We start from the raw sequence: 15,678 nt of genomic DNA, 5'->3' as shown, positions 1-15,678 counted from the left end.
TATTTTATTTTACCTTTTTGTTTTATTCTATTTTTATGTATTTAGATTTTTGCTTTTAATTCAATTTCTATTTTTCTTATCTTCAATTTGTTTTAATAGAGTTAATTAATCAAAATAATTAAAAAATTGAAAAATAAAATTAAAACTGAAAATAATTAAAAAATAAAATAAAATTGAAAAAAATAAAAATAAAAAATAAGAAACGTGGGAAAGGGGTATGTGGGACGTGTCTGGAGTGAGGGGGACAAGGGGGTTAAGGAGAATATTTCCAAGATTTTTGGAAAAAAAAAAAAAGGCAGCAGGGGGACCAGGTGGTTAGAATAGGGTTTTTCCAAGATTTTGGCAGGGAGGATTTGGGTGGGATCAGAGAGAGAAAAGGGAGAAGGAGGACACACGGGGACCATTTTTTGGGGGAATCATCATCCAGATTCATCAGGAGCACCGGCAGAGAAAGCGAAAGGTGAGAAGAGGTCATCGGACACACAGTGAATGATAGCAGCAGCCATAGCAGCAGGTAAGTCTCTGGTTCACCTGTGCATCCGGACTCATCATGAACGTTTACTATATGACTACCTCTTATGCTTATTCCATCATAAAGGCTTTTCCTATGAACATCATGGGTTCCCCTATCATCAACACCCCTTAATACCTCCATTCACCCTGTAACAAAAAAAAATCATCATTACTATGCAGAAATTCACACACAATCACTATCACACTGGTCTCGCATAACCCAGATATTAAACTCATTCACTTCCTAGAGTCTTCCTCATCTCGCCAGCCCTACATCATCAACTATCACCCTCATACTCATATTCATACGCGCATCAACACGGGGTATCCATCTTCACGCACAGGGGAATTTCATTTTCCCATCCTCGGAACCCAGTCATCCTTTCCCCCACTCACGACAAGGTTATCGTTAAAACCCCAAATATTTTCATTTGGTTCCGTTGATGAAGCGCGCTCCGGCTAAAGGCGACGGTGGCCGACTCTGGTAGAGGATGCGATAGGCAGTGCCAGAGGTGGAAAGGCCCTAACCCTAGGCTAGTGTGAGAGAAGCGAGTGAGAGAAAATAGTGGCGTTGCGGCTGACATTGGCGGAGGTGACGGTGAGCCTACGGAGAGAGTAAGAGACCTTGGGTCTCTGGAGAGTGTGTAGGCTGAGGGAGTGGGATTGCGGGAGAGTGTTGGTTCCGAGTGAATGAGAGTGGGAAGGCAGAACCCCTAGGAAATTCTAGGTTAGAAACCATTCAATTGGGCCAGGCCCAGAATTAAACGTACGTCCAGGAACCTTTGGCCTTTTTCGAACGATCGTCATACAACCTCATCTTCTCAACGAACGCTCGTCCATAACGAGCGTTCGTCATCCAGCCTAATCTTCCCAACGAACGCTCGTCCCAAACGAGCACTCGTCATTCGGTCTCCACTTCCCACATCTTCCCAACGAACGCTCGTCCATAACCCTGATTTCTCATTCTGAATGAGAATACGTAGGAGCAAGGTCAATCCTTGTCGGGCCCAATAAACTAAAAAATATATTTTGTTTATTTAGAATTTTATTTTAGGGACAGTTAAACATTTTGAAAACCACATCACATTCGTGCATTTAGTTAAAGGTACTGCCTTAGGGCAGGCGTTGTAGGGTGCTAACACCTTCCCTACGCGTAACCGACTCCCGAACCCAGAATATGGTTTTCGTGGACCGTGTCTTATTATTTTATGGTTTTTCCGTAGTTTTCCAGAATAAACTATGGTGGCGACTCCAAATCTCTCTTCTAAAACCCGTTTCTTATTTGGATCGTCGTCCCGTCGCGATTGCGGTTGCGACAATAGAGATTCTAGATAATGAAAATAAAATAGAGGTCCAGAAATAGAGGTTCTAGGTTCTAGGTTCGTTTCATTTGGAAATCATTTTATTAAGGTGAATCTCCATGCGTGTATCTTGTGAAAAAATGACATTTTTATGCTATGTTCTGTTCCATATTCAATTCTCTCGTACATGACTGATGCATGCTAACTATTACCATAAATGACAGGGACCATATGTTTCATCTTTGTCTTGCAATGTCTGTAAAGATTGGTGCATATGTGTTTTTTTTATTTGTAAAGAATAACCAACGTACAATATATAGATTATACAAATTATCTAGATCCTACAATTAAGGAGATAATATATCAAGACATAATCAATTATGTAGAAGCTAAATAAGGTAAACTGCAATCAAATATATTATTTGTTATCATCACCCCTCAAGCAAAGTGTGGGATTCGGTCCAACGTGAAGCTTGGCTCTGAATAACTGGAACAGTGGTCGAGGCAGACTTTTTGTGAATATGTCTGTTAGTTGGAGATTGGAAGGAATGAATTGAGTGATGAGTTTTTTAGAAAGACCGAGCTCTAGAACAAAGTGGTAATCAATATCAATATGTTTAGCTCGTTTGTAAGCCACCAGATTTTTGTAAAGGAATATGGAACTTTTGTTGTCACAGAGAAGAGTTGGCACTTGATAGGAAATATGCAAATCATTTAGAAGACGAGTAATCCATATCAGTTCAGCTATCGCATTAGCCATGGCTCTATATTCTGATTCGTAGCTGGATCGATCTACGGTTGGTTGTTTCTTAACACTCAAGGAGGCAAGATTTTTGCCTAAGAAGATAGAATAACCATAGGTTGATCGTCTAGTTTCAATACAGTGAGCCCAATCTGCATCTGAGTATCCAAGAACATTAAACGAAGCTCCACAGGTGAAGGATAGGCCACAGGACATGGTGCCCTTGACATATCGAAGGATGCGTTTAACTGCTTAAAAGTGATCATTTGTTGGATCTTGGAGGAAATAATTGACCAAATTGACCGCGTAGGACAAGTCAGGACGAGTTATAGTAAGATACTAGAGTGCATCAATGAGAGAGCGATATTGAGTGGGATCAGAGAAAGGATCTCCTGTGGTGTCCAGTTGGATATCAGGTTGTAGCGGTGTGGCTATCGGTTTTGCATCCAACATATGGGCCCTTAATTAAATGTCTTGAGCATATTTGGCCTGGCTTAGAAAGACATCATTGGTAGTGTAGTGGACCTCGAGATCAAGAAAGTAATTTAGATGACCTAAATCTTTGACGACAAACTCAGTTTTGAACCTTTCCAAAAAAAATTTGAACTAAAGGATTATTATTCCTTGTAAAATTATGTCATCAACATAAACAAGTATATATAAAGTGGTTGGTGTTGTGGAAGACAAATAAAGATGGATCTGCCTTGCTCCCGAGGAACCCAAGACTGAGCAAAAACGAGCTGAATCGTTGAAACCACGCAAGAGGGGCCTATTTGAGACCATAAAGATCTTTCCAAAGTTGACAAAAATTATTTGGGTATCGAGGATCAACGAACCTAGGAGGTTGTTCCACGTAGACAGGATGTGTGAGTTGTTCATTCAAGAATGCATTGTTGACATCCACTTGATGAAGAGGCCAATTATTCATCACTACTAAAGTGAGAATGACACGAATGGTGGCAACTTTAACAAAAGGACTGAAGGTGTGATCATAGTCAAGACCAGGTGTTTGAGTGAAGCCTTGTGCGACCAACCATGCTTTTAATTTGTCAATTGATCCATTTGAAAGATATTTAATGCGAAACACCCATTTGGACCCTACAATGTTAGTGTTGGATAGGCGTAGGACAAGATCCCAAGTATTATTGGAGTGTAGGGCCAAGAGCTCTTTATGCATAGCATCCAACCAACCAGGATGTTTTGCAGCGGATTTGAACCCTTTGGGTGTAGAATTGGTGAGCAGAGCATAAAGAAGAGAAGATGGTTGGTAAGTGGTAATGTCAGCAAAATGACGGGGCCTGAAAATACCTAATTTGGCGCATGTGACCATAGGATGAGTAGGCTGGACACCACGGTGTATTTGTGGTTGAGTTTCGTGCATGGGAACAACATCAGTTGGAGGAGTATCTTCAGCAGGACATAGACCACAGGGTAGGAGTGGTAAGTGCACAATTTCCTTGGACACTATCAAAGAAGTTGGTGGATGAGCTGGAGCAGGAATGACAGGTGTTAAGACCTCGGCAAGTGTACTGAATCGTATCAAGTAATAATAAATGGTAAGACCAAGTATCATTTCCCAAGAGACTCATGACACTAAACAATGGTGTGATTACTCAACTAATTAAGAGTTTTGAAAAACAATTTAGGATTTCGAATGCAAAAACAATAAAATAAATATGAATGCACTTTTGATAAATTGAAGAAGAAAAACACAAAGGTGAATGAATGATATTGAAATTATGAGATGGGTATGTTGTTGGGGTTTAGATTTCACCTAGTTTACTCTAATGTATATAAGAATTCATCTTCTTCATGCAATTGTTAACATCCCTTTCTAAATTACTTAAAACCCGATCCCTCGGCGAAGAAAGCCTATACTTAATTACTAGACCACAATCCCTTGCATCCCTAATAATTAATTATGCATTACGATTAGAAGCTTAAGATGACCAAAACTCATACCCTCATCCTTGAGCAATACTGCTTTTGGGAGAAATTCTCCAGATCGTGGTTTCTAGGTATTTCCCAATAACATAAAAGACCATAAAATCATGCCATGAGTGATCAAAACATAACAAGCATAGAGCAAAGGAGAAAATCCGTAACAATTGATGAAATAAGCATATATAATTAAAATCAATTCAAAAATACATGAGAGTTCACAAGGTTACATCATCTCCCAACAACAAATTGAATTTCGTTTCCCCTTGTCATGGAGGAACTAGATGAACTATGGAATGAGAATGAAAGATAAACCCTAAAAACTGAAGAGGAGAGCTTCTGTATCAACTTTTGCCCTCAGAGAGTTGGAGAAAATTTGAGTTTGTGTCAATTCTGTCAAAAGATATTCCCTATAGGTCGAGAAAATCCTTAAATAGAGCTGAATTGGATCATGGGCCAACATTGACACCGCTCAGCGCCCCTACTTAGAGCGCCCAGGCGAGCTTGCGAGAGGATGGCGCTTGATGACAAATTTATGAACACCGAAAAACGGCGCCACAAACTTGTTTAACAATCGGCAAGTGTGACCGAATCGTATCAAGTAATAAAACTAGGTAAGACCAAGTATCGTTTTCCCAAAGGACTCACGACCTAGTTAGCTATATGATTTGTTGATTATTTAAGACTTGTAAACAATTAATTTTAGGTTTTAAATGCAAAAGACAGTAATTAAACATTTATGCATGAATTTGATCAATGGAAAAGAGGAATACAAACACTTTAATGAATTAGATGGATGAGTATGTTGTTGGGGTTATCAATTTCATCTTATCCACTCTCATATACTTTTAGGAATTCATCATTCTTTTCATCAATGCTAATGCCACTCTCTAAATCACCTTGCAATAAGGTCTATCCTTAATTACGAGTTCATATAATTCCTAGCATCCCTAATAATTAATTCTGAAGTGCAGAAGCTTAACGACAACCAATATGCTATTGGGAGAAATTCCCCGGATCTAGATTTCCCCGTATGTTCCCATATCAACAAAATCAATAATCATGACAATGAATGAGTTAAACAAAGCAAGCTTTAAGTAAAGAGGAAAAACCCTAACTAATGATGAAAGAAAGCATAAGTCTTAAAATAAGATGTTAAAACAAATTCCATATATGAGAATTTCACAATACTACATTGATTCCCCAACAACAATACAAGGTTTAGTTCACCATATTCATGGTGAAACTAGATGAACAATAATGAAATAATGGAAGAGATAGAAAAACCCTAGAAAGAGAAGAGGAGAGCTGTCACCATCTCCTAATCTAACCCCAAGGGGTGAAAAGTGTGTTTCTGCTTCCTCCTAGCCAAAGATACAAACCCTAAGACATCTAGGTCTTTAAATAGGACATAAAAATAATAGAAAACGGGTCCAGGCCCAAACAGATCATAAAATCGCAGAAAACTGGCCCAAAACTCGTCTGGTTGACTTTTTCCGTATTCTGGTTGACTGTTGACTTTTCTGGTTGACTGGTTGACTTTTCTGGTTTCTGGTTGACTTTTCAGCACTCCAATCATTCGATACTTCAATTCTTGTTTCAAAATCATTCAATTAGCCTACAAAATCAAGGGAATCTTGCACAAAACCATTAAATTCACTTTCAACTCGCTTATTCACAAAACTAAAGAAAAAATATGAGTTCAAGCTAGTTTCTGAATGTTAAAGGTTGCTTTTAGTATCAATTTTAAGCATGAAAATAACAGTTTTTCAACTGTTATCAGCTTTCAGCGCCCTAGGAAGGACGCCCAGGTGTGAAACGCTACTTGAAGACTGGCGCTCAACGTCCCTGAAAGGGCGCTCAGACATGTGTTAAGACTTCGACAAGTGTATCGAATAGTATCAAATAATAAACAAGGTAAGACCAAGTATCGTTTCCCTAGAGACTCACGACCTAAACAATTATGTGATTTCTTGATTAAATAAGACTTGAAAACAAACTCTTTTAGGTTTAAAATGCAAATACTGAAAAGTAAATATGCATGCAATTTGATCAATTGGAAAAAACTGCAAAGATGGACGAGGTTAGATTTCACCTAGTTTACTCTCATGTATATATGAATTCTACTTCTTCATTAATGTTAATGTCACTATCTAAAATACTTAAAACCCGATTCCTCGGCGAAGAAAGTCTATCCTTAACTATTAGTTCATACGATTTTTAGCATTCCTAATAATTAATTCTGAAGAACAAAAGCTTAAGACAACCAGAACTCATACCCCCATTCCTGGGCAATACTGCTTCTAGGAACATTTCTCCGGATCATGAATTGTAAGATATCTTTCGGTACTCATGCAAATCATACATCATGCTAAAGAATGAGTTAAACGAAGCAAGCATTACACAAAGAAGAATTACCCTAACAATTAATGAAAGAAACATATACAATCAAGAATCAATTCAATACATGAGAGTTTACAAATGTTACATCATCCCCAACAACAAATAGAGTTTAGTTCACCATTGACATGGTGAAACTAGATGAACAATGGAAAAAGAATGAAAGATAAAACCCTAAAAATTGAAGGTAGGAGCTTCCGCATCCAAATCTGCCTCCGAGGAAGTAAGGAGTGTGTTTCTAAGCCTATTTCGTCCAATGATGTGAACCCTAGGACGTCCAAGTCCTTAAATAGAACATAAAAATAACATAAAATGGGTCCAAGCCCACAAGACTGACGCTCAACGCCCCACTTATGGAGCCCAGCGGCGTGTGGGTCAGAATTAACGCTTAAGGTTAGCTCAGAGGGCAAGCAAGCATGGTGCGAGTCGAGGAAGTTGCGCTCAACACCCCTGAAAAGGGCGCGCGGGCGCGAGCCAAGGGTATCCTATGCTGAGGGCTCCAGAAAAGGGCATCCAAGCATGAGACAGCGTACTCTGGCGTTGAGGGCCCTAAAGTGACGCTCAACGCTGCTGCGATCCTTCTTTCTTGATGCTTTTCCATCCCTTCCTGAGTTCCAACTCCTTACTATTTCAACTCTTCTTCCAAATCATCTCAATTACTGTTGAAAACACTGAAATCTAGCACAAGACCATTAAATTCACCTTCAACTCTCTTTATTCATCAAAACTATGATTCCAAGCTAGTTTCTAACTCAAAAAGGGTGTTTATAGTCTCAAAATAAGTATCAAATAACAATAAATTCAACCGTTATCACAACCCCAAACTTAGATCTTTGCTTGTCCTCAAGCAAACAAAATGTAACTTGGCTTTCAAACAATCAATACAATGGTTTCAACACCTTTCAAAACCTTTTCTTTCAAGACAAGTAATTGTTCAAATCAGCTTATCATAAAGAATATCAGTCAAGATGAATAAATGCCTTGATTCAATTAAGCTCATTGTGGAGCTCACATACTCACAAAATGTTCAACAGATGCTATACTCATGACTGATCAACCAAGCAAAGATGTAATCATGCATACATGGAACTACTCCTCACCAAGAAAAAGTGTTTCTCTCAGACACATAGGTGTATATAGAGGTGACTCATTCATTCTACTATCAGAATGTCACATAAATCAACTTTGCCTTTCATTTAACCACAATCAATCAAACTCACAAGCAAGTATCATCAAAAGGGCTTTTCTATGGCTTGTAATGTGGCTGGGCTAAGAAGAAAATTGGTTTTTTCGGATCAAAAAATCCTTGAGTTAAGAGAGTTATTCATAATTTCATCATTTACACACAATCTCTCTTTTTCAAGAAACCATTCTCACTTCTTCCCAACTTTCCCTTGCATTGAGCTTTTCTTTCTTTTCTTTTCTTTTTCTTTTGCTTTTCATTTCCTCAACACTTAGATTAATGCTTATTCTTTTCCAAATTTCCCAACAACCCCAAACTTGAACCTTTATCAATACCGCACAAAATATTCTCTACTTAACTCAAGGTAAAGATTTTCAAAAATGGTTTTCATACTATGTTCAAAGCTAAAGGTTCAAAGGATAGAACACATTGTGCTCTCTTTTATTGGGCTAAAATCATGCATTGGCTAAAAAGGGATAACAACAGATGGCCTTGATCATATGACACGTGCAAGCAAGTGATTCAATCATAGAAACCTGGGCAAAGTCATTCATGCTTTCAAAGTAATAACAATCATTCACAAACACTCTGGAGTCCAATCCTCACCCAGGCTAATTCAAGTTCCAACATTCAGATAAACATCTTGCTCAGTAACACAATCACAAATCATCATGCATCAGTTTCACAATATTGTGAGCAACCACCTGTATATCATCATCATGCATAATCTCAACATCAATAACTATAATCAACATCATGAAGCAACACTCAAAACAAACATCATCATCATCAAACCATTGCATACAGATAAAGTTCTAAGCCAAGTATATCACATAATAGAAGCAAAATATAGTTCGAAACAAAATGAATAAAGTTAGAAAACTGGGTTGCTTCCCAGTAAGCGCTTGTTTAACGTCACGAGCCTAACCCAATAAACTCAAAGATCAACCAACTCCATGATTGTAGTAAGGCGTTCAACCTCACCACTCAAATACTTCTTTTTGGATCTTCAGTATACGGATTTGTCAACTCAATTGCTCCATGCGGATGAACATTCTTCACTATAAATGGACCAGACCACTTATACTTCAACTTCACAAGAAAGAGCTTTAAGCGTGAGTTAAACAATAACACCTGCTGTCCTGGATGAAAAACCCTTTTTACCAGCTTCCTGTCATGATAAAATTTTACCTTTTCTTTGTAATTCCTAGAGGAATCATAAGCATGCAACAACATCTCTTCAAGCTCAAGGATTTGCCTTCTTCTCCTATCATTAGTGTCAAATGGATCAAAATTTAAGAACTTCAAAGCCCACAAGCTCGATGTTCCATCTCCACTGTAGATGACATGCTTTTCCATAGACTAACTGAAAAGGAGATAGCCCTATAGTTGTCTTCATTATCGTCCTGTATGCCCAAAGAGCGTCATCTAGCTTTTGAGACCAATCCTTCCTTGATGAAGCAACCGTTTTCTCCAGAATCCTCTTTATTTCCCTATTAGACACCTCTGCTTGTCCATTTGTCCGTGGATGATAAGGTGCAGCCACCTTATGTTTCACGCCATAGTGCTTGAGTACCTTTGCAAGCTGACAGTTGCAAAAACGAGATCCTCCATCATTAATGAGTATCCTGGGAGTTCCACACTTGGCAAAATTTGTCTTTTCAAAAAATTAATTACAATGCTAGCATCATTCTTGGGACACGCCATAGCTTCTACCCATTTACTCACATAATCTACCGCCACCAATATAAATTCATTATTGAAAGACGGCGGAAAAGGTCCAACAAAATCTATCCCCCAACAATCAAAGACTTCAACTTCCAAGATACCTTGTAATGGCATTTCATGTCTTCTAGAGATGCTTCCAGTTCTCTGACATTTATCACAATTTCTGGCATGATTATGAGCATCTTTAAACAAAGTGGGCTAATAAAATCTTGAATAAAAACAAATCATCCCAGATAAATTGTTTTACATCATGCAAAAACTTTTTCTTCTGTTGACAATTAAAATCTTCTGGAATTACTCTCGCAGCTTTAAAATTAGTCATATCAACAAACCATGGCCTTTGTAGAATATACAAAAGTGTTTCATCTGACCATTCACTAACCGGGATAGATGATCAGCAATCACATTCTCACTCCCTTTCTTGTCACGGATTTCCACATCAAACTCTTGCAGTAAAAGTACCCATCTAATCAAATGCGATTTAGAGTCAGGTTTAGTTAGTAAATACTTTATAGCTGCATGATCCGTGTAGATGATCACCTTAAACCCAATGAGATAAGGTCAAAATTTTTCCAAGGCATATACTATAGCAAGAAATTCCTTTTCTGTGGTAGCATAATTCAACTGAGCTTCATTCAAGACTTTGCTAGCATAATAGATGGTGTGAAAAACCTTCTCCCTTCGCTGGCCAAGTACAACACCTATAGCATAATCACTGACATCACACATTAACTCAAAGTCTTGATTCCAATCTGAAGCTACAATAAGTGGCGCAGAGACAAGCTTCTTCTTTAGAATCTCAAAAGCTTTCATGCATTCATCATCCATTACAAAAGGCACATCTTTGACAAGGAGATTGCTTAAGGGTTTAGCAATCTTTGAAAAATCTTTAATGAATCTTCGATAAAACCCAGCATGGCCCAAAAAGCTTCTAATTCCTTTCCCATTTGTTGATGGTGGAAGTTTCTCAATAACCTCCACTTTGGCTCGATCAACTTCAATTCCCCTGGAAGAAATCTTATGACCCAAAACAATTCCTTCAGTCACCATAAAATGACATTTTTCCCAATTAAGCGCAAGATTTGTTTGGACACATCTCCTAAGCACAATATCCAAGTTAGCCAAGCACACATGAAAAGAATCACCAAACACTGAAAAATCATCCATAAAGACTTCAATGCATTTTTGTATGAGATATGCAAAGATTGCCTGCATACACCTCTAAAACGTAGCCGAAGCATTACATAATCCAAATGGAATTTTTCTGTAAGCAAATACACCAAATGGACATGTAAAAGCCATCTTTTCCTGGTCCTTTGGATCTACCACAATCTGATTGTACCCAGAATATCCATCCAAAAAATAATAAAAAGCCTGACCTGCCAATCTTTCCAACATCTGGTCCATAAAAGGAAGAGGAAAATGATCCTTCCTTGTAGCCTTATTCAGCTTTCCATAATCAATGCACATCCTCCACCCAGTAACTGTCCTAGTAGGAATGAGCTCATTTTTCTCATTATAAATTATTGTCATTCCACCTTTCTTTGGCACTACCTGTATTGGACTTACCCACGCACTGTCAGAGATAGGATAAATAATGTCAGCCTCCAAAAGCTTCAAAACTTATTTTCTCACCTTCTCCTTCATCACATGATTTAGTCTTCTCTGTGGTTGAGCAACTGGTCTATAATCATCCTCCATAAATATTTTGTGCATGCAATAAGTCGGGGTTATACCTTTGAGATCCATAATTGACCATCCAATAGCTCCTTTGTTGGCTTTCAACACTTCTACCAACTTTTCTTCTTCTATGAGAGATAGAGAATTACTAATGATGACCAGTTTCTTCCCATCTTCTTCTAAGAAAACATACTTTAAATGTGGTGGTAACACTTTCAACTCCAGTTTCTTTTCCTTGACCTCTTCCTTGGTATCAATCTTCTCAAAATTTGCCTCATGCAATGGAAGTTCTTTTAACACCTCCAGGTCATTCAAGCACTCATCAATTAGTTCTTCTTCCTCTTCATTCAAATCTTCACATGCATCAATGAGCGTCTTCTCTAAAGTAGAAGAACAACTTACCATCTTCTCTTGCACCATACAAACTTCATCAAGTGTGTCAAACTAGAAATATGCTTTATCATCCTTGGGATGTGACATGGCTTCAAACACATCAAAATTCACTTCTTCATCTTGAACTCTTACTTTAAGCTTGCCATTCTCCACATCAATTAAGACTCTTGCAGTCTTCATAAATGGTCTCCCAAGAATGAGAGGCACATTCACATCTGATGACAACTTTATGAACACCGAAAAACAGTGCCACAAACTTGTTTAACAATCGGCAAGTGTGACTGAATCGTATCAAGTAATAAAACTCGGTAAGACCAAGTATCGTTCTCCCAAAGGACTCATGGCCTAGTTAGTTATTTGATTTGTTGATTATTTAAGACTTGTGAACAATTGATTGTAGGTTTTAAATGCAAAAGACAGTAATTAAACATGTATGCATGAATTTGATCAATGGAAAAGAGGAAAACAAACACTTTAATGAATTAAATGGATGAGTATGTTGTTGGAGTTATCAATTTCATCTTGTTCACTCTCATATACTTTAGGAATTCATCATTCTTTTCATCAATTGCTAATGCCACTCTCTAAATCACCTTGCAAGAAGGCCTATCCTTAATTACGAGTTCATACAATTCCTAGCATTCCTAGTAATTAGTTCTGAAGTGCAGGAGCTTAAAGGCAACCAATATGCTATTGGGAGAAATTCCCCGGATCTAGATTTCTCCGTACGTTCCCATATCGACAAAATCAATAATCATGGGAATGAATGAGTTAAACAAAGCAAGCATTAAGCAAAGAGGAAAATCCCTAACTAAAGATGAAATAAAGCATATATCTTAAAATAAGATGTTAAAACAAATTCCATATATGAGAGTTTCACAAGACTACATTGATTCCCCAACAACAATACAAGGTTTAGTTCACCATATTCATGGTGAAACTAGATGAACAATAATGAAATAATGAAAGAGATAGAAAAACCCTAGAAAGAGAAGAGGAGAGCCGTCACCATCTCCCAATCTACCCCCAAGGGGTGAAAAGTGTGTTTCTGCTTCCTCCCAGCCAAAGATACAAACCTAGGACGTCCTAAAGCTTATATACTATTCTAAAATTATAGAAAATTAGGCCCAAACCCAAAAATAGTGCCGCTCAGCGGTAAACTACCGCTCAGCGGTAAGTGCGTGAGTTGTTTTCTTCCCCTCAGCGGCCAAATCACCCCTCAACAGATCCAACGTGACTGCTTGAGTGCCGCTCAGCGGTAAATTGTCGCTGAGCGGCAGTTGCGGCTTCTCCTTTTGCACTTTTTGATGTCTTTTCTGATTCCATCTCTATCCTTCTTCACTTCTTTCACCAAATTCACCTTAAAACCTGCATAAAACACTGAAATCAAGCATAAACCTGTCCAACTCTCTTATTTCTAAAAATATGACCAAAAGCATGATTTCAAGCTAGTTTCTAAGTGTTAAAGGTTGCTTTTAGTATCAATTTTAAGCATGAAAGTAACAGTTTTTCAACTGTTATCACAACCCCAAACTTAGAACTTTGCTTGTCCTCAAGCAAACAAGATGTAACTCAATCTTCTACCAATCCTTATAATGGTTCACTCATTCAAAAATCCTCTTTTCAAGGTAAGTAAAACTTCAATCAAACTCATGACAAAGATTTCAATCAAGATGTACACATGCTTTAGTGTTTCACAAAGTCACTTAATATCAAACAAATGCTAATTTTCATGAATGATCAATCAACTAAACATGGATGTTCATGTGCTCAATGAATATTTCCTCACTGGGTAAAGTGTTTCACTCAAACACAAGTGTATAAGAGGTAATCACTCATTCACTCTACTATCACAATGTCACATGAATTGTCTTTGCCTTTCATTTAACCACAATCAAATAAATTCACAAGCATGCATCATCACAAGGACTTTTTCAATGGCTTATAATGTGGCTGGGCTAACAAGAAAATTGGTTTTTCTAGATCACAAAACCCTTGAGTTAAGAGAAATATGTAAACACAATCATTCTTATTTATTCCCAACTTTCCTTTGCATTGAGCTTTGCTTTTTCTTTTCTTTTCTTTCTCTTTTACATTCTTATTCTTAGCTCTTAGCTCAATGCTTTCAATTTCCCTTTCTATTTTTCAACAACCCCAAACTTGAACATTTATCAATACCACAAAATATTTTCTACTTAACTCAAGGTAAAGCTTTTCAACAAGGGTTTCCAAATCATGTTCAAGGCTAAGGGTTCAAAGGATAGAACACACAGTGTTCTCTTTTAGTGGTTAATGAAATTGGCTAATATAAGGGTTACCAACAAATGGCCTTGATCATATGATACAAACAAGCAAGTAATTCAATCATAGAAAACCTGGGCAAAGTCATTCATGCTTTCAAAGGAATAGCATTCAATCACAAAAATTCTGAAGCTCAAAACCTCACATATAAGCTCATTCATATTTGACATAACATCCTGCTTAATATCACAATCACAATCATAATATCATGCATTTGTTCTCAAAGCTTGTGAATCACCTGTACAAGCATGTAATGTGCACAGCCAATATCAATCCATATCAAAATATCATCAAGCATCACTTATCAAACAATCATAATTATAAGCAAACCATCACACCAGACGAAGTTTCTAACTGAGTACATCAAACCCTATTCTAAAACAAAAGTAAATAAGTTCAGAACACAAAGCTTATATACTATTCTAAAATTACAGAAAATTAGGCCCAAGCCCAAAAATAGTGCCGCTCAACGGTAAGTGCGTGAGTTGTTTTCTTCCCCTCAGCGGCCAAATCACCCCTCAGCGGATCCAACGTGACTGCTTGAGTGCCGCTCAGCGGTAAACTGCCGCTGAGCGGTAGTTGCGGCTTCTCCTTTTGCACTTTTTGATGTCTTTTCTGATTCCATCTCTATCCTTCTTCACTTCTTTCACCAAATTCACCTTAAAACCTGCACAAAAACACTGAAATCAAGCATAAACCTGTCCAGCTCTCTTATTTCTAAAAATATGACCAAAAACATGATTTCAAGCTAGTTTCTAAGTGTTAAAGGTTGCTTTTAGTATCAATTTTAAGCATGAAAATAACAGTTTTTCAACTATTATCAACATCCTCCTCCATCTCCATGATAACAAAATCCACAGGAAATAGAAACTTGTCTACCTTCACAAGCACGTCTTCAACTACCCCATAAGGATATTTCAGAGATCTATCTGCTAGTTGAAGAGTCATTCGAGTAGGCTTGAGTTCCAAACCTTCAATCTTCTTAAACATAGAGAGCGACATTAGATTAATACTGACTCCCAAATCAATTAATGCCCTTCCAACAGATATATTTCCTATAGTGCAAGGAATGGTGAAACTTCCTAGATCTTTTAACTTGGGAGGTAAAAGCTTTTGTATGATAGCACTGCAGTTTCCTTGTACTACAATGGTTTCCTCTTCAATGTATTTCCTTTTCTTAGTAAGGAATTCCTTCAAAAATTTAGCATATGAAGACATTTGTTGCAAAGCTTCAGAGAAGGGTATGTTAATCTCCCATTTCTTGAAAATCTCCATGAAATGCTCAAACTGTGTTTCCTTCTCCTTCCTAGAATAATTCTTCGGGTAAGGAAGAGGTTTTTCATACAATTCTTTCTTTTTTTCTCATTCTCTTCCTCTCTCTTTTTTCTTTTCTTCTCTCTCACTTTCTTCTTTTTCTTTCTCTTCGTCTACATCTTTCTCTTTTTCACTCAACATTTCTTTTTCTTTTCTCTCTATTTTTCTCTCATCTAAAATTC

At 37.6% G+C, this 15,678-nt stretch overlaps 1 protein-coding gene across 1 annotated transcript; it reads right to left on the bottom strand.

Annotated features, from left to right (window-relative positions):
• Nucleotides 1–14,992: 14,992 nt before the first annotated feature.
• On the bottom strand, nucleotides 14,993–15,457 carry LOC124839638 (uncharacterized). The gene has a single exon (XM_047315524.2). The coding sequence runs from the start codon at nucleotides 15,455–15,457 to the stop codon at nucleotides 14,993–14,995; it is 465 nt and encodes a 154-aa protein (XP_047171480.2).
• Nucleotides 15,458–15,678: the final 221 nt, after the last annotated feature.

Source organism: Vigna umbellata, chromosome 5, assembly GCF_029865625.1.
Source record: "Vigna umbellata cultivar VRB3 chromosome 5, Vumbellata_1.0, whole genome shotgun sequence".
Classification (NCBI taxonomy): domain Eukaryota; kingdom Viridiplantae; phylum Streptophyta; class Magnoliopsida; order Fabales; family Fabaceae; genus Vigna; species Vigna umbellata.
This window is presented reverse-complemented; position numbering and strand designations above follow the sequence as displayed.

Bases quoted from the DNA above. Each gene is read 5' to 3' on its own strand.
- LOC124839638 (XM_047315524.2), bottom strand. From the start codon at position 15,457: ATGGAGATTTTCAAGAAATGGGAGATTAACATACCCTTCTCTGAAGCT.